We start from the raw sequence: 20,244 nt of genomic DNA, 5'->3' as shown, positions 1-20,244 counted from the left end.
AAGCAAGGGTTAGTCATCATCTCTCTTCTCCTACTGGTATCCTCTCGGGTGACTGGTGTGTAGGAAGAAATAAGAGAATACCTAAAAATTGTATCTAAACCAGTGGCCCCCCCTTGATAAACAGAATTCAGTTGTCTAAAATGATTTCAAATTTCAAGTGATAAGGGAATCTGAAGCTACTAAATATCAGATTCCTCCTCGAATTACAATAGGATCCTAATTTATACATATTCGAGCATCTTTTACATCCAAGGAGTCACTGGTTGCATAGTAGCTAGCACACAAGAGATGTCACTGACCGTTGGCTTAAGGAGTCAAAGAACAGTGCGTTGGTTTGCATGAAAAAGGTGCCAGTGGTCTATGAACAAGACACGGAATCCACGCCCCAGCACAGCGTCCGGAATCCACGGACAGGATCTAGCCCCACAGTGATTACTAAGACTGCTACTCCTCCAATTTGGCCACACAAGTGAATGAGTCCAGGCAATTGCACGGCACAGCCAAGAGCATCACCCTGCTTCCCAGATGCCAACTCTGCTCCTGAACTTTTAAAATAGTTTATTTATTATTATATCATTTAAGTAAGGGGGTAGGTAATCATGTTTATTTCTTTAGAGGAGGGACTGGGGGTTGAACCCCGGACCCCATGCATGCTGAGCGTCCGCTCTACCACTTGAGCTATATCTACACCCTATACCCTCACCCCTGCTTCTGAACTTTTGATGACAGCAGAATCAAACCTTTTGGATAGTATGCTCAATACTCCTTCATTTAGCCATTCATCCACTCACTCACTGGAGAAGTAGTTATTATATTTAAAGCTCTGAGGAAGCTCCCAAGATGATTGGAAAAAAAAAAAAAAAAAAAGGCCCCAGCCCTTCCCACTGTCCCCTTGCCGGACCTTTGCCAAGAGAACTGTTGGACATGCCTGCTCCCCGCTCCGCTTCTCCATCCACGTAAATAAAAGGTTAGAAATACATTTATATATATCAACACATCACGTGTACTTCTCCATATGGAAATTATATAAAACATATAAACATGCATAATTATAACGTACAGAATTATATTGAATTGATATATACTTACATATTATACATGTAGTTTTGGAATAACTATTGAGAACCTGCTTGAAGCCAGATGATACGGCGGGTACTTTCTCATAGTCATATTTGCTTCTTCTTTCTACTTTATTTTTAAATGTAAAATTTTAAAACAATCCAGCGAGCTGGGTATTATGAATTCCCATTTTGCAAATGAAGTGAAGGAGCTTGTTTAAGACGTCATGGTTAGGGGATGGCAGAGACTCGATTCAATTTCAAGTTCAGTTCCTTAAGAGACTCCTTTTCTCCATTGCTGATGTCAGCTCAGCGCTGGATCACCTGCAGCAAACTGCTGAAACAAGACCGTGATCCATGCACCCTGGATGTGCTGAGTTAGATACGAAGGACACATCCTCCCGTGACTCAGCACACGCCTGGCTCGGAGCTGCTCAAAGTGTGGTCCTCACCTCAGCATCACTGGGCAACCAGCCAGAAAGGCAGATACTCAGACCCCACCCGGACCTGCTGCCTCGGAGGATCTCAGGGCGGGGGCCTGTGCTTTAACAAGCTCTCCAGGTGATTTTATTTCAAATTTAGGTAAAATTCCTTTAAACATAAAATTCACCATTAAAAAGTCTATAACCCAGTAGCTTTTAGTACGTTCACAATGTTGTGTAACCATCCCCTAGAATTCCAGAACATTTTCCTTATTCCCAAAACAAATCCCATCCCATTAAGCAGTCACTCCTCCTTCCCCCGTCCCCACCAGTCCCTGCCAGCCACGAATCTGCTTTCTGCCTCTCTGGATCTGCCTATTCTGGACATTTTGTATAAATGGAATCATCCAACATGGGACCATTTACGTCTGGCTTCTTTTACTCAGCCTGTGTTTAAGGTTCCTCCCTGCTGTAGCACTGTGAGTACTTCATTTTGTTAAATGACTGAATAATATTCCACTGTAAGTAAGACTATACCGCAATTTGCTTAGCTAGTCATCAGTTGATGGTCCACGTGATGCATCAGAATTAAAGTCTGGAGCAACCGATCTAAGTTTCAAATTCAAATGCTGATAATGCATGGGCAAATCCACACCTATTAGAATAAAAAAAACAAGAAACACAAACTGGGCAGATTAGAGGCCACCTTTCTTGCACTTCAGTTAGAACTAGTCCTGTTTCACACTGGGGTTCCATTTTCTAAGACAAGCTCAGTGCACAGCATTTTGAAACCTCGTGTGATTTTAGGCACGTGCTCGAAATTCCATGAGCATCTGTCTCTTAAGGCCAAATTCAGATCACAAATAAATTCAAGTATCTCTAAGTATTACAGCAGGCTGACTATTAATCATCAGATGCTACACTAATTAGGAGCCACGAAAGGGTCTGACTGTGAACATAACGGGGTGTCTGTTCTGAGCAAGTTCCTTCCACTCGCTTCAAACTCCAAAGTACGGAGGCTCTGCCTTCCTTTGGCTCACTGTGCTGCTTTCTTATGGCAGCTTTATTCCCTGAAGTGGGAGCGAGAAGAACGTTGAGTTGGGCCGTAGAGTTCCTCGTGACACTGAGATCTCATGCAGCCCGTGGTCAGTGGTTTAAAAGGACAAGCCTCCGTTTCTTCCATAGCTTTTGGCAAACTCATCACGATGTGCTTTTTAATGTTTTTCATAAATTATACCAAACATGTCAGGACAGCGTCTAACTGAATCTGACATACAGCCGTGGTAGACTGGTGCAAAGCAGTAAAATTGGAGAATTATTCAGAAAATGAGCCCTTTTGCAGGATACTTTCCCTTGGCACAAGAATGCTTTAAAATGATTATATCTAGGACCCAAAAAGTGCTTGCGGCTCACAGGCAGAGAGTTTCTCTCCGATACCGCGCCAGGGTGACTGGCTCCTGCTCTTTAGTGAGACACACCTGCCTTTTCCCCCTAATATTTAACTACTAAGGACACTTGGGGGAAATTTTACCATGTTGAATGCAAGGTTAGAAATAAAAAGGGGATGAAGCAGACAGCTAGGTGATTTTGGGAAAACACGCGCACACACACACACAAAACCCACTTTTCAAAAGAGGAGCGCCACTTACGGCTTCCTACCATCGGCGTAGTCACAGCTTAACAATTCAGCCGTCACAAAGCTGCCAAGTAAAACACGATCAGGGGTTACTTTACTCTGACAAAGCTGCAGTCAGAAAATTCTTTTCTTGTAGGAGCCCATTGTGCGTATCACCGCTGGATTCTTGGGGGTGAATCGTTACTAAGCCAATGTATCAATCTTGACAGTAGAAGCTGGGAGTTATCTGCCCTGTAAAAGCTTTCTGGGAATGCTTCCTTCTTGGTGGAAATTAGGCAGCCAGGGAAAGCGGCTGCAATCAGGCTGGATTCCCCAGGGCTGCAGGTCTCTGTTCTCCATCTTTCCTTTGATTTGTTGCCTCATTAATAGACGTGTGTTGGGTGCCAGGGAATCCGGGTTCCCCAGCTCCAAGCCGTGGGGTGACACAGTCCGCATGCGGACCGCATGCAAGTGGTCGGAGGAAGAAGGATGGCACAGCTGGAGCAGCTGCTGAGAACAGCTTGGAGCTGACAAAACTGTGACAGGAAAAGCCAGCATCGCAGGAAACCGGGGATGGAAGCCATCCAGATTTCTCGTTTAAATTGACTGGAAAAAAAAAAGAAGAAGGAAAAAAAAACCCTCACATCTTCCACAGTTGATAAATGATTAGATGGTATAGAGATAACTGGTTTTGGAAAAGATGGTGCTGACAATTTGCTTCCCACGGATTTCTTCTTGCAGACTGGAATGGAGTTTTATTTTCTCCTTACAGTGGAAGTGACAGATGCAGGAGGCCTGGGAAGCGATTCTCTATCTGGGCACAGAGGAGGTGGAGAAGAATTGAAGCTGGAAGAAACAAGTCTGTGCACCCCATCTAATAAACTAAAGTTCTGTTTAAAGCTGAGCCTCAGTGTTCCCATCTGCAGACTGGGAATAATAACTACCTCCCGTGCCGAGAGAGAGGACAAATGAACTTCAAACAAAAATGTGGACGCTTTGGTTAACTTCGTAGCACTGGGAGATGCTAGTTGCTAGTTTGTCCATGAAAAAGAGGTCTTTCTTTTCCTCACTTAGAGGTGCGGCTTTGGCTGATTCAAATTACTGACGCCAGCACCTTGTGTGTTCTTAGGGCTTAGAAATATTTTTCCAATATGGTGCAGAATTGACTACAATTGAAGCCACAATGTAGCAAACTTTAAAACCACAAGTACAAGTAAACTTGAGAGGAGAATGACTCAGGCAAAGGAGCAATCAAGCAGTTAAATGTGAGCCCTCAGTTTAACACATATATGGTGCTGAAGGCTCTGCTCATTCTGGAAGGGCCGGGCTGCCTCCAGCTCAACCAGAACACGGGCTTAGGAGCATAAACAACCCACCGAACAACCAACCCACAAAAGCAAAGGCACCGTTTAGATGGCTGTGACCTGCCACGCGGCTAGGGTGGCTCCCAGTTCCTGGAACTTTTTCCAAACGTCTTTCCTGAAGCTCGTGTGGCGTGAGCTCCCTCCATGCGTTCTGCCAACCTTTCCCTCCACGGCCAAGGCCAGGCAGGAGCTGGGAGTGGCATGTGGCCGCAGGCAGACCAGACCTGCCCTCCGCTCTCTGAGAACAGGGCCTAACGACCTTTAGCCCTCATTCCACAACCAGCCTCTGGAGCTTTTCCAAAAACAGACAACAGCTCAGAGTTCAGGGCCAGCACCACGTATTCCTAGACACTCCAGGAGCAGAGGTCCCACGCCATTCCCAGGGCCTCTTCCCGGGAGGCCCGCTTGCATCAAGCAGGTGTGAGAGATCTTGCTTGGCGTAGGCTTTGCTCGGCCAGCTTTCAACCCCAAAGTTCTAGGGCCGTCTTCAGAAAAATCTTTAGGGTTTTCACAGTTATACTCAGGAATAAGAACTTGCCATCAGCAGGTCCAGAATTTAGGAGTGACTGAGAAGCACGCCCGGCTGGGGCGGGCGGCGGGGCCCACACCTGCAGTGACTGGCCCGGTCACCAGCAGCTTGGCGGGGCAGCTCAAGGCCGTCCCACTTCAGGGCCTCGGGCTTCCTCCTGCCCGCACGGCCCGGAGAGTGAGTGCGAATACTGCCAGCTCTCACTATTCTTCAGCCCTGCTGAACCAGGAGGGTGGGCGTTCTTGCTCACTGACCGCCCTGTGAGTCAGACTGGATCATCCCCACTTTACAGACGAGGAAACTGAGGCTCAGTGAGGTTAGACAGGTCACCACAGTCATGCGGGTCCGGAGTCAGGACTGAAAACACAGCTTGCTGACCTGAAGGCCCGTGATCTTCCTTGGCAAACACACTGCCTCCGGCGCCGTCAGGAGGCCTCTCCAGGCCAGGGGCCCCAGGGCAGCCTCAGGCCTGACCTGGCACTAATGGCCAGGAGCCAGCGTCAGCACCCAGGAGATGGACAGCCGCCCAGGCGCCCGGGGCTCCCCGGAGTCAGCCGTAGGTAAAAGGGACCCCCTCCTTGGCCCTGCAGCTTCTCCAAGAGCACCTTCGAGCGCCTCTGTGGATGCCTTTTGTGGAGGGCGGGGCTCAGGATGGATGCAGCACACCTGAGGCCGAGCACACACCGGAGGGAGGTTGTGAGCCCTGTGCGAGTCTCAACAAGATGTGGGCAGAGGAAACCATCACCCACCCCACCGGAAAGCAGTGTGACGTGGCCAGAGGACTTTCCTGGCATGTCCTGAGTCCACATTCTGCCTGGCTGAGGGTCCCCGGCGTGACGCGGAAGATGCTGGCTCACAGGACAGAAGGGAACCCTGGCAGAGCCACAGGAAGGCTTCATCCTCACACCGAGTCCAGGAGCGGAAAGGGACCGACTGCCTTGGGACCACACGCTGGAGCCCGTGGGCCCGCCAGATGGGCCGCAGACAGTGAAGGAAACCACCGGACTGGGAGCAAAGGATCAAAAATGTCCTTAGTAGGACAGGCCCGTTGTTAATAGCAAACACCTGGGGCCCAGAATGGCGCCATCTGCGGCACTTTATAATTCACGTTTTTAACACGTGAACTTTGACCTCTGCTCCTCCTCCCCGGAAACCAATTAAAGCGTAAATGTAATTTCCCAGGATTTTTAATAAAGAAGGAGACCAACTAAGCTCTGGTCAGTTGAGGGTGCACGGGGGCCTCGAGGCGTTAGCAGAAAGTAGACCTCACCTCTGGGCTCTGCTGGCTGGTTCCTCCCGAACCCAGTCCTGGAAGGCAGGGGACTCAGGGCAGGGGGCCAGCAGGACATTACAAGCACCCAGCTCATCAGAGACAGGCTCTTAGGCTTCTCAGCTTCATTACAAGAAAAGGCTGCTGTCTCTGCGTGGGGCTGGTCGGGGACGGGGCAGACACGCACAGATCCAGAGGTTAACAGACAGCGGTTCACACGTCGTCCGCCCTTTCCTCCTACCCCAGCAGACGGACCTGTACAGATCACGCCAGTGGCTTCCGCTGACTGCAAGTCTGTAACAGGGAAGATGCTTCTAATCAAAAATGGTAGATAAAGTGGTCGTGGGAGATATTTCCAAGCCATCCAATGAGGGCCGAGGTCTGCATAGGCCCTGTTCTTGCCTCACTGAGCTCCTGATACTGGGGTTGCCATAAGGGCTACCAGAACTCAGAACGGTGAAGACTGGCCCCCTCCTGCCCCCAGGGTTGGGACCCAGAGCTTCCTTTGCTTACAAATACCTGGTGAGGGGCCAGAAGCTGAGGGCTGACATCTTGAGTCTGACCCCAACCAACTAGGGGGCTTCTGGCCTTCCCGAACCTCAGTTTTCCCATCTGTAAAATGGGGGCGATTGTACCTGCCGTTTCCTTAGAGCTGTGACAATTAAATGAGAAAGGATATGTGAGCGTTCTTTGTAAACTGGGGAATGGTCTGTGAGGTCTACAGGGTCTTATTCTTACAACTACTTTTAGTTTTTATATTTTTAACCCTCCTCCTCCTCCTTCAGCTAAATTAAGTAAAGTCTTTCAGAAGAAGCTACTTCTGGAAGAACTTCACTTTTGAAAGCAAATTGCTCCTGTCACCCGGGTTTCCATGGAGTTAAAAAAAAAATAGCAATGGACTCAGCTTCCTATTTACTTGGGGTTTCTCAGTCCTTACTCTTTTTTATCTTATTTTTGTTTTTCTGTTTATTGTATTGTATCTGTTCTTGTGAATTATCATAACTCCACTGTAGAAGATGTGGAATATACAGTAAGGAAATGGCAGGGCTGCAGCACATGCTATAGTATAAAAGGCAATGGCCTTAGAGTCTTCTCCCCAGAAGTTTGGCCATTACACAAAAGGTGAACTGTGACTTCACCCTGCACACATCTGATTGTGCAGGAGTCACCATCCATCTGTCCATCCACCCACCTGCCCACCATCATTTATCCGTCTGCTATCAACCCACTCAGTCATCTACCCATCCACTCATCTACACATCCATCTTCCATCCACTCTTCCATCCACCCTTCCATCCATCATCCAACCATCTATCCATTATGATCCATCCATTCATCCATCCTTCCACCCACCCTCCCATCCACCCTTCCATCCATCAATTCATCCATTCAACCATCCTCCCATCCACCCTTCTAGCCATGCCATTCATCTATCCATCCATACATCCATCTTTCTAGTCTAGAAGTATTTATTGAAATCTACTATGTACCAGGAACTGTTCTATGTGCTGGGGATTCAGCAGTGAACAAAACAGACAAAATTTCTGACCCAGTAGAGCTTCAAGTGGGTCCTTCTGGATATTATTGGTTGCAGAGAGGCCCAGAATTTACTCTTGACCTCACACTGCAGCCTCTGTGCCACATATCGTAGGGAGAGGAGGAGGCCATGAGTGTGAGTGTGTGTGTGTGTGTGTGTGTGTGTTTGTGTGTGTGTGTGTGTGTGTGTGAAAGGTGGAGGAGGGATTGGCAGAATTTCAGCGGCAATGTTTTCACACATGTTCTACCACAAATAAAATGCTGGATTAACAAGCAATGACAGGAAATAATTCTCTGCTGTTGTAACATAAGTTGAAGGAGATTTGCAGAACTAAATGGCTTAAAAATGGGTCAGCCTTCCTGCTTCCCAGAAGTCACATGGGGACAAGGCTCTGTACTGAGAGGGCTTCCGCCCCTCAGGAAGCCTGAACACGGCCCACACAGCCGAGGCAACCTCCACGTGGTACGGACCCTGGGAGGTGGGACTGCACGCTGGCCAGGTCTCAGGCTCAGGCTGAATCTCAGAGCTCCCTCGGAGCCCGCGGTGGGAAGTGAGCACATCTTTCTCTGACTGGTTCTCCAGGGTGGACACCTTTCTCTGCTTCCTGAGGTTTACAGCTGCTGCAAATTTTTATTTGTGATAAGAGGAAGGTGGAAAGTCGGGGGCTCAGCCTTATGCCCTGGGGCTTCCATTTGGGCAGTTTTGAAAACATAAGCAATTCATTGAACTTTCTGGGCTCCAGCTCCCTCACCTTTAAAATGGGTATAACCACACCCACCTCACACAGTTTACCGATAAAAGAGGATGTCCCCAGTGCAATCTTTTGGGTCAAAATCAAGTCTGTCTCCATTCATTTCCTCGAAACTGGATACTCAAGGAGGAGTGGCCATGTGGACCAGTCTCCCTAACTTGACCCCTGGTCTGCACCCAGCTTTAGAGAAGAGACATGCTACCATGCCCATGGCAGTGACTTTTACAATCCCCACTCTGCATTAACTGCAGGCAAATTCCTTTATTTTCCAGTGAGCAATATCTGACTCTACGGAGAGGAGGTAAGAACGCGCTCTGAACTGACGAGCCCTCTTGAACTGCTGGCAGGAGCATCTCCTGCCAGTTCATTTCCCCCTCTGGGCCACGTCGGGAGTAGCCGACTCAGTCGCTCTGGCTGGGTAATTAAACGGATTCTGACCCGTAGTGTTTTTAACGTTACTAGAGTTCCTCATTTTGTTGCTGTTTCTTTCCTTTTTCTTTTTTGTTTTTAACTGCTTGGATCAAGGTCTCCATCTTTTCCCCCTGCCCTTTGAAGAAGTGAAGACTTTCCTAAAATTTTCATTTGAGGAGAAAAAAAAAATCTCATCAAATGAAGAGCTGATATGGGGCAGTAATTTCCTCCAAGCCTGTTCTCGTGAAATCCCTTTATGATAAATGTATTTCATGACCTCAGATAGATCCTCAAACTTCAAAAGGGGGTGAGTTTTAATTACATATATTCTGCACTGATTTTCAAGAAAGCAAGTTCTTCAAAGGGTGCAGACTTTCCAGATACATCAAATTTCCATTGATTCCAACCACATGTGAAACCTGGGAATTTTTCACTGAAAAGTACAGTTGATTTTAATTTCTTGAAGGACATTTCAAATAGAGGCCTCCTCAAAAAGAAATCCAATTTTAACATGAGCCAGGCATTCTCAAGGGTCTCCCTAACCTTATTCACCTCTTCAGGGGTTGGTTCCCACTGAACTTTATTCCGGAATGTTCCCTGGCCACCAACCCTTCCAACCTTTTCTCCTTGTTCACAATGAATTACTGGTCATTTTGTAAAAGGTGTGAAATGGTACTATGGTAACGTCAAAAAACGTCTCCTTATCTTTTAGAGGCACAACTGAAATACTTACAGATGAGATGTTATGATACTCAGGATTGTGTAAATAGATCAGGTGCCCCTGCGGTGAGCCCCACGGCACCCCAGAATGTCCCCTGTCAAGCCCCGAGCTTCCGGTCTGTAATCGCCAGTTCACTTGCTCGTCATCCTTGCCACAGTACGAGCGCCTCGAAGTCAAGGTTCCTGCCTTTTGGGTCTGCGGCCCCACTCGCGTCCTGGATCAGCAGGCACGTGTGCGCATGAGTGGCTCTGCTATGACTGGGCGCCTGGCCCTGTCGCCTGCAGCCGGCTTGTCCTGATGGGAGGCGGGGCCCGGGTCCGCTCCGTTTTCATGAGAGAAGGCGGAAGCTGGGCAGAGGCCATCCAGACGGGCTCCACGTCCAGACAGCTGTGTAGCAAGGAGGTATGCAATGAGGGTTTCTGGAGGTGAATTAAATGGAACTGAGTGAGTCGATCACACGCACTTCTGAGGAGGTGGAGCGGCGGTGCTTTCCCCTTCACCGTGGTTGTTCCATCTAGTTGTAGACGGTATCCCTCAACGCCCAGCCTCAGCTCCATGCAGACTATCCACACCCCCGGCCAGCAGTCAGGAGCCCTCATTGGCTTGTTTTCTCAGCCCACATCATTCCGGGCCATCAACGCACTGCCCGCCACTGTCAGGGTCACATTCTCTGCTTGAGACCCATTTGCCAGTCTGGATTAGACAAAACCCACCCAGACCCAAACCTCGAATCTTAGCATCAGACTGAAAACTTGGGCAGTCATTCCTTTCAGATACACACACGTAGAGTGTGGAGGTTCTCTTCTGTGGCTCTTCAAAGTAGTCCTGAAAGAATGCTTACAGTATAGAAAAGCAAAATGAAATTCTAAACAGAAAAGAATCTTTTACATCAAGGAGAAGAGACTGGAGAGGTGGGTGGGGGAGGGTGCGGAGCGGTGCGCCACCCGGTGTGTTAACAGGAGCCTTCTCAATGGGTTCCAAATGCCTGTTAATCACACTAAAATAAAATGCGAGTTTATATACTATTGCTTTTTTTTTTGTTCCCTCGTCTTTTTTTTTTAATAGACAGTAAACCCCTTAATTTGGCAAACTCCAATCATTCAGACGCTTTGTGATCCTCTTAAAAGTGAAAAAATTTTTAAAGATAGGTCAGGTCATATAACTGCCCTGCCTAAAACCTTACAATGACTTCTCCCTGCCCTGAAGACAAAACCATGTTCCTGCTGTGGCCAGCGGGGCTTTGCTGGCTCTGGCCCCAGCATCACTTCCCCCCAGCCCTGCCCTGTTCAGATCCCACCCTACAAGCCACTGGCTTCCCTGTCAACAATGCTTTCCCCCTTCAGAGCCCCTGTGCACGGCGTCCCCTCTGCCCAAATGCATGTCCTTCCTCCCTTCTGCTATCTTTGCAGGCTCTCATCCCTCTCTCCCCTTTGGTCCTAGCTTACACGTCACCTCCGCAGATCGGTCTTCCCCAAACCACTCAACGCCGGGCGTCTCCTTCCTTTTCTCTTCGTCTGTCTCCTTCGTAGCTCTCCTTCCAACCTAAAGCTTTTATTTACTGGTTTTCAAGACTGTCTTCCCCACGAGAGCGCAAGCTCCATGAAGGCAGAAAGCGTCCACCCTGCTCATGGCTGCAATAACCCCAGCATGTGTCAGAGCGTATCGTACGTTGCAGGCGCCGAGTTACTGTGTATTTCAGTCAGCTGCAGCCATCACATGGCTTTCCTACTCCAGTTCTCATTTTAACGGAAAGTTTTCCGCAAAAAATAAAAGGAGGCTCTGAGAGTAAGTTTTAAAAAATTAAAAAAAAAATTTTCAGGCGGTAGGTAATTAGGATTTATTTATTTATATGGGGGTCCTGGGGATTGAACTCAGGACCTCGTGCGTGCTGAGCACACACTACCACCGAGCTATACCCTCCCCCTCTTCTGAGAGTAATTTTTGAATGCTAATACTGCTTTTCCTGCTCTAGGAAGGGACATTTACTATTATACTAAATATTCTTTTCCAAAAATGCTCAAATTATTCACATTGTCTTACTCCTGTAAACGTGGAATACTTACTCCTCCAACCCCTTAAGACCAAATGCTCCAAGAAGTTCATTAATGGATGAGCTCAACCGAGTTTAAACTCCCACGCGACCCCCCACCCCCACCCCCAGACACTGCTTTTGCCAAAGCATAATTTCCAAGACAGGTCTGAACGTTAACTATCCGAAGACATACAACACGCCCTGTCACACACACGCAAAGACGCGCAGTCACTGATGGTATAGCCTGTGAGGAGCCCCCCCCAGCTCTTCCTGTAGCAGGCGACTGAAGCCGTGACACCCGTGTTTAAGGGATCTCCGCTCTACCCGGGATTTGCAGGCCTTCGGGTCCAATTTGTCAATGGTGGCAGTTGGTGAAACCAGAGTCAGGGTTCCGGAATGGTTTGATAAAACATAAACAAGGGGCATTAAGGGATGCGGTTTTCCCCTCTAAACTGCCTGAAATACTCAGTTCTCGTTGATTCTGGGAGCCTTTCCTAGCATTAAAACAGTCACTGATCCACCTCTTTGCAAGTCACCTTTGGGGCTGAGACCGAAGTAACAGTTTCACCGTTTACCAATCCTGTCTGAGTCAGCAGCGGGGAGGAAGTCAGGATGAAGGCTGGCGTTTGGACGTGGGCCAGTTTAGAATGAGCCACTCACCCAGAAACCGTGGCTGCCTGTGTGGCACCAGCAGTGCTTTCCAGCAACTCTGAGCAGGAATTCTGAAAAAAGCCGTGAACTTTTCAATGGTTCAACATCCCTGTGAGCTAAACAACAGTAATAATAATATGAGCGTATGTGTGTGGAGTGATGTACAATTTATAAAGACATATGATCTCATTTAATCTGCTCTCCCACTCTCGTGGGGACCCTGTGAGGTAAGAGAAGGGCCACACTGAGATAACACTGGAGATTAAAAGCAGCCTGGAAGTTCCACAGTGGGTGATGGATGACTGAGGTCGCCTGGATGGCTTGACCTCCCCCTTTCTGTGGGCTTTTGTGATTAATTCACCCACTTGCTTAGGAAGTTTCTTTCCATTGGAGAAAATTAAAAACACCACTCTCTGGACAGGAATGTGGGATCACAAATGAGAACCAAATAGAAAAGATTTACGCAAAAGCACAAACTCAGCAAAAGAGAAAACTTAGAAATCGCTAATAAGGTATAAATCAAGCAAAGGCTACTAGCAAACCCCTGGTAAGAAAAAAAAAGGCCTTTTAAACGATTTGTTGAACTCTTAACAATACCATTTCTACCTACGATCTTCAAATATCTCCAGGGTAATTCAGCTCATATCCTTAAAAAGTCCCATGACGACTGTCCAATTTGAAGTGCTTTACACAGAATCACAGAGTGTACCAGAAAGCAGTGCCTTGCTGTTGTGCCTTGAGAATCGTATAATTTTTAGGGCTGTTGGGTCTTCCTTATCTGTGCATTCTCCACAGTAATAAACACAGGGGCCAGAAGTATTTGTTTAATGTGTGAACAAACAGGTGAAATGAGGAAGGGAGGGATGGATGGATGGATGGATGGGTGGACAGATGGATGGATGGATGGATGGATGGGTGGGTGGACGGATGGATGGATGGATGGATGGATGGATGGGTGGACGGATGGATGGATGGATGGAATGAATAATGAATAGATTGATGGAAGGAAGTAAGAAAGGAAAAAAGAAAGGAAGAAAAGACAAAGACTAACTTACTCATTCTACTGATTAAAAACATGAGGGCCAGAAGGGTTACTAATTCGCCTGTACTATAAAAAAAATTGGTGTCAGAATTGAGGCTACCAGGGGTTTCAATCCCGGCCCAGCGTTCCCAGCCTCGATTTTCCTCTCTTCCATTTATTTGTCTCTTTTATCAAGAGTTCTGAAAGATTAACAATACTGATCAACAATATAACCTTCTTAGTCATTGGGAACCACTTTTGGAGGCACAGAGGCTGGCGCGTTGGTGCCTATCTGATGATCAGGGAAATTAAGCAGAGAGCAGCTTTTCTGTGGCCGCTTTGAGCTCATCAGGAATGAGAAAGTACAAAGACTGACCCACGTCAGCTTCCTGCCCATTGCGTCCTCCGGGATTCACGCAGCATGTTGGCCGCTGCTGCCGGCCTCTACCTGGGCCGGTGGAACATGGGAAACCGGAGACGTCCACAGGCCCTGGCCCAACCTCACCTCCTAAGAAGGAATTCTTGCCCCAAATACCCTACGAACAGTGACTCTGCTTCTGCCCCGGGAGTCTGAGTGACAAGGAGCCCACCGCTCCTCAGAGGGACCTGCTGCCCTTGGGCGAACTCTCCTCGCCAGTATCCAGTAAGTGCAGCATTTCAGCTGCGGCTGGTGTTGCCCTAAGATGCCTTCCCTTCGGGCTCAGCTTCTTGGCCTCTGCCATCACAGACTCAGAGAGCAAGTGCCTCTGCTAGGTCTCGGTGACTCGCCTGAATTGTGCTTAAGACAGAACCACAAGCAAAAACGATGTACCTCGGAAGGCTCAGTGCACCTGGTGGCAACGGATGGAAGTGGTACCTGGCTGTGAGAAGGTGCCTCCCGGCAGGACAGCTCCCGGGAAGGGAGGACGCCCGCGATATGCGCTGCGCAGCTCTGCCTCACGAGCCGTCTGGGAGGAGGCCACGGGGCGACTGCCTGCCAAAGCACAGCCACTGTTCCGTGACAACCCACTCCTCTTCTGGGACTTCCAAATCTCCTTCAGCAGGCGCCCCCCTCACACCACGACGGCCCTGCCGGCACGGCTACACGGAGGCCAGCCTTCAGGCTGCACACCGGCTCTGGCTTCTTGCTCCAAGTGGTTCCTTTCAGCAAACCCAGGAGCAGGCTTAGTCTAGGAAGCGCCTTAAGTATAAGCACTGGGAAGGTCTCAAGGTACAAAAATGTCGTAACAGGCTCATGTTTTCCTTCAAGAATGAAAACCTTCCTACATTAGCACAACAGTCTAGTTTGGGATGGACCCTGGGAGGAACAGGAACACATCAGAATCTGTGATCCCTCCAAGTGGCACCTATTTCCACCTCACTGGAAGGTTCCAGTAATGAAACTGTCTTTTTGTCCCTCCACGCCTAGAGTTTCAGAAAGGCATTTAATAAGGAAGAATGATATAATTTACCAGTATAGAAAAAAGTCACTTAATTTAAACCTTTAAGATCTGATACAGGGATGTGGTATCTGAGGTGGATGCTGCAAATCCCCAAGCTACTAACACGTTTCAGATACGCCCTGGGGCCAACCCCCAGGGGGAGATGCACCTCCTAGCATGTGACCCATGTGACCTCTCCCCCTTTGCCCCGTGGCTTTGCCGGGCCCAGATGGAGCAAATCAAAACCCCACGCTGGGGCTGTGGGCTAGTCTGCGATCTCTAAACCAAGACAGCATCCACACCCATCACCTCTCAGCCAAGAGCTCAGGCCCCCGCCACGTGCACAGCAGCCCGGGTGCCTCGTGACTCTCTCAGAGGAGCACAGCCCACTCTCATGACATGGGATGGAGTTTCTTTCTGGGAGCTTCTGTGGGTGATCTGGCCAGAAAACCAGGGTGCTTTTTGCTCAGCTGTTTCCTAAAACGCCTCTCACGTTGCAGCCCAACGCCCAGAGCAGCCAAGAGCGCTGGTACTTGCCCGGTTGAAGGGTTCATGATGCAGCCTCCTTTGTCGGCAGCCGTTTTGCAGCTACAGCCCCTCTCCAGCGTGTCGTGGTTCATGCCGAAATTGTGGCCCAGCTCGTGTGCCAGGGTCACGGCCGCGCCCAGGGGACTGTCTGAATGGTCCTCAAAGAAAACACAAGAGCACCAAGTATAGTTCACATCTTTTTGGCCTCTTTCCCAGTCCCTTCCGCCCCCAGTGCTGCCCCCCAGACACTGATCTTTCATTAACATTTAATGGAATCCAATCTCCTGTAAGGAACCAACATAGAGCCCCACTGTCTAGTTCAAACTTACAAATAGATTCGACCTATTAAGCCAGCCTGGGGTCCCCTCTGCTGAGGAATGCACACCTCAGGAACACACGTAGGATTCCATGTGTCTTGACATGAAATAATCAAGGCAGTCATCTCCCTCCTGCTTCCTACAATCTCTCACAAGACATTGTTCTATTGAATGAAGCAAAAAGTCATCCCGCATCATAGGAAAAAGCAGGTCATTCCTTCCCATGTAGTAAAACTACCATCTTATCTTTGAGAAGCTGCTGACGAAAAGTTGGAAGGGGACGGACACTTTGTACAGTCTAAATAGGATCTGAGCAACTGTCGCTGAGTATGCCTCTTCCTGTCTACTGGGTAGAGAAGGATTCTTGGGAAATTCACAATAATTCACCAGAAAAGCTAACCACACTGAGTCATCTGTTTGAAGACTCAGTGAATTAAGATATAACGCGGTTATGCCTCACTCTTGCTAGCCCTTTATTTTGTCAAGTTGACTTTGGAAATGGCTGGAGGGACCCTGATTCTCTGACTTCTGATGCTAGGAATTTGTTCAACCTTTTGCTTGGTTTTGGGAGGCGGGTTCTCCATCCAGCAAGCACTACTTGGCCACCCTGAACTTCATGGAGGGCATGCGTGGCTTGGCTAAATAGATACTAGAAATTAATTTAAAAAAATTACTACTTAACTTTAACAAACTAAAATGAATTTATCAGTGAATGTGATTTGCTGAAATCGTGCCCGTGATCGGTATGTCTGAAAAGGCCTGGACACCACGCAGTAATGAAGGTACTTTATTTGAACCCTGCTTTATGCTACCCAGGAAAGAGATAGGTTACCCTGAAAAAGGTTATGAAAAAAAATATATATATATAACTGAATCACTCTGCTGTGCACTAGAAACTAATGCTGTAAATTAACTATACTTAAAAAAAAAGCTTCCAAGAAATAGCGCTACCCTGCTTTAGAGAAAGCATTTTGTTTGTTTTAATTTTTCCCCAATTCATTTTATTTAGAAATTTCTGGAAACACTACATTCTAAAATACTTCAGTGATACACCTTGGAATTTTTTAGAGAAAGCGTTATTCTTGATACAGACATGTTTGTAGCTTCTTGGTAAAGGTGAGTTCGAATAAGATTTTATAGGTTTGTTGGTGGCTCCGGCTGTGGCTGCCTCTCTCACCAGCCCTCGGTCTAAGAGAGTGGCATGCCAGAAACCCAAGTTATTCCTAGAATAGACGAAATTCCTAATAAATTACTTTGTTTAGGTTTTACAGTTTCCTATTGTAGGAAGCTTCACAAATATATTTCAGGAAATCAGTTTTCTTCAATCTAAGAATGTTGGGGGCTGAATTTAGCATGCTTTAGCACAAAATTCAAGGAATTCATCCTCTAAAAAGAAATCACTCTTTGTCAGATTCTTTTGTATCACTGAATACCTTGGTTTTGTTTTTAATTGCCAGAGTGCTTCACAGTCTTTCACGCATAGGTGGTTATAAACAGAATGCCTCTTGAGAGACCCTGATGAACAGTTTACATGTCTAATAAGGCAAAACCTGATTTCTTTCTTTCTGGCATCATCTCCAAACCAAGACTATTTGAGTCCCATTAGATAGATAGGCATGGCTTTCAGTTACTAAAATTAATGATGTGCTCTATCTTGGAAAAATACAGAAACAGTACCAGCACTTGTATTTTCAATGTGAGTCGGATTCCTGCTTCCTTGCTACACAGTCCCCTTCCTCTTGGATTTGTGAGTCTTGCAAGAGGCATGGTCATGAATTAACTTGAGAGACAATGGGAGAGAGTCTAGATCCGGTCAAGACATGGATCTTGCTTATTTCATGAATTTCATTGGAATTAAAGGAGTCGTGGGCTTTCCCCCTACTCGATGCTTCTCTTTTATGTGGAGTCAACAAGGAGGGTGGCTGAGGACGACCTTCACTGCTGCCAAGTCCGTCAAACATACTTCCTGTTGACCAACTTTGGTTCTGACCTGATTCTTCCCACAGTACCTATATCTGCTTATATTTCCCACATTAATTTTCATCCATTTAAAAAAATTAAGATTCCCTGTTTGCTTTTAAAGAAGGAATCTTATCAAATGCTAATACAGAAAGAGAATAAAGGATGTGAACTTAAGAAAGCCACTTAATGTGACCACACCGGTTACGGAACATTTAAACACTCCCCAGCGAGCAGAACTTGCCATGCTTAAAAGGAATTCAGTTTCATCTCTAAAAATATTTACGTCAATTTGAAGTCACAAAGTCACAACTGGCCATGGACCCGTGAAACAGAAAATCAGTCCCTCTTAAAACTTCACAGGCTGTTCTATAAAAATACGGTTTGGATCTGACTTGAAATTAACCGGGCACCAACCAAAACCAAACTTTCCAATGACTTCCATAGTGGAGATCACACACAGGGCTTCCAGGTTCAAAGAAAACCAGAGGGTAGCCCATTTAAGCCAGACGTCCACTGCGTGGGTGCGGTCCCTCCAAACAGCCCGCTCAGCCTGTGCATTTAGTGCACATTTCTGTTAATTACCAACGCCACCCAGAGAAGAGGAAGCCGTTCTTTGTGGAAATTCACTGAGAAGATGAGGTTGGGTGGTATGTGGAGAGAAAACAACAGTTGGCGGAACATTACTCCTTTGACCCTCTAAGACAACAACAGAATGTTCACAAACGTCCTATTTGAAAAATGTGGAGGAATGCAGGGTTTCTTGGAAGAGCGAGGTTCTGTTTGTTTAACGCACATGGCGGAATGGTCTTTGAGGGTCCTCCCGGCCGGAGAGCTGCTGCAGAGAGGACACAGCATCTTCCTAGTAGGGACAGGAACAGCATGGGGTGAAAACCTTCCCTTTAATTATCTGGTGAAGGGGAGCCTATCAAAGCTACCCTCCTCTTAAATTCATAAGAAACAAGTCCCAAATACTCGCCCCCTTTTACTTCCTTTTACACACATAGATAGCCCTTATATGACAAAATTATCCTTGTAAAGCAATAAACCTAAGTCTCTGACTTCCAAGAATAAGGTTATTATAAAGACAGATTGGGCACTGGCTAGGAGGCATGTCAAGCATTTGCAGTGGTAAATAGTTAAAAACCTCAGACTTTTGGCGATTGGGCCTGGAGGCAAAACCATCAGAAAGCCGTTCTAATAGTAATGTTTGGTGAGAACACAGTCCATCCCAGAACCTGAATGATGAGGGCAACCCCAGGGCCCTGGCTCATCCCATTGCTGGGAGGAATTCCTGGATGGAAATGCTTTGACTGAAATCCCAGTTGAAATTTTTCTCCATAAAAGGTGCAGGCTGGCTTCCACTGAGCTGTGTGTACACCCTCACCTTTCCTGTGTGCAGCTTGGTGTGTTTTATAAACAGTCCCTAGAATATTGTGGGATACGGAAGACCACAAACAGAGCTAGAACCAGGGTAGGATTAGATCTAAGAAGCATGACAGAAGAGGACCTAATTTTACGAAGTCTCATAAAAGGAGAGATTTCCTGAGAAATCGTTGAAGGAGCTAGGTCTGGACGTTGCCGTCAGCTTCTCGGCGCTCCTGGCTTACCATGACGATTCCTCCTGACTGTTCTGCGGTGCACATGCTCATGATGGGTGCCATGCCGATGGTGGTCCCCTGGAAATAGACTCCACTAGAAAATAAAAGAAAGGGCTTTCTTAAATTAATGGAGCATAAGGACGTTTTCTAATATTTTGAAATTCTATTGGACATTCCTGCATGCCTAATAACGACTGAAAAAGCATATGCAAAGACAAAAATAGCAGCATGAAAATATGTTGACAGGTGATTTCTGTCTTTACTGCTAAAATTTATTTTCCAGTTGCATCATGCTCCCATAATCCTTTCAGATTTTTGTTTTCAAGACTCGGACAACAACCTGTCATGACTCGTGTATTTATATTGTATCTTGTCTGTTTCCTAATGAACTGCGGGGAGCTGCCCTTTGAAACAACGTCTGTGGGAGGAAGGGCTGCAGAGAGTCCCAATGAATCACTGTTAACATGTGAAATGCATTAGATGCTGTACTGGATTTCCTACTGCAGCTGAATTTTGCTTTCCTATGTAACATAACAATTAGGTCAGAACCCCAAACTCTTCCAAGATGTCCTGCTAATGTAGCCTGAAAAAGCGAAATCTGCAACAACAACAACAAAAAAAGATTGATCCTCTGGACTCAGTGTAGAAGTAAATACGCACAAAGCCTTGGCACCCCAGGAGGAAGCTTCTGGAAGGGGACCTCAGGAGTTAGGTGCAGGTTTTTCCCGTATATGGAATCTTAATCAATGAGGCTAATGACATTGAGTCTATAATGCAATGGTGTTAATTCCAACCTCAAGGAATAAAAATTAAACATTGTTTGGATTTGCTGAATCTCCTTTAAGAGACACCAATGACTTGCCCATGTAATCTTGGCCATTTACATATCTAGATTTTACACATATTATTTGAAAAGTTATATATTTTGGCAGTTCTCAGCGGGACGAAATGGGGTAAATGTATACAAAATATAACCTCATCTATGTACATACGTATGTATCCGACCATCCATCCATCCTATTACACTCACATGTAC

The 20,244-nt window shown here is 47.0% G+C and overlaps 1 protein-coding gene across 1 annotated transcript in view; it reads right to left on the bottom strand.

The window, feature by feature from the left end:
• ADAM12 (ADAM metallopeptidase domain 12) overlaps positions 1 to 20,244 on the bottom strand; it is a 326,306-nt gene that overhangs the window by 60,830 nt on the left and 245,232 nt on the right. The window contains 2 exon segments of the mRNA XM_032490670.1: positions 15,341 to 15,489; positions 19,218 to 19,302. Coding sequence (XP_032346561.1) covers positions 15,341 to 15,489; positions 19,218 to 19,302 — 234 coding nt within the window.

This window comes from Camelus ferus, chromosome 11 (assembly GCF_009834535.1).
Source record: "Camelus ferus isolate YT-003-E chromosome 11, BCGSAC_Cfer_1.0, whole genome shotgun sequence".
Lineage (NCBI taxonomy): Eukaryota > Metazoa > Chordata > Mammalia > Artiodactyla > Camelidae > Camelus > Camelus ferus.
The sequence above is the reverse complement of the archived record's forward strand: the minus strand, read 5'-3'. Positions and strand labels throughout refer to the sequence as shown.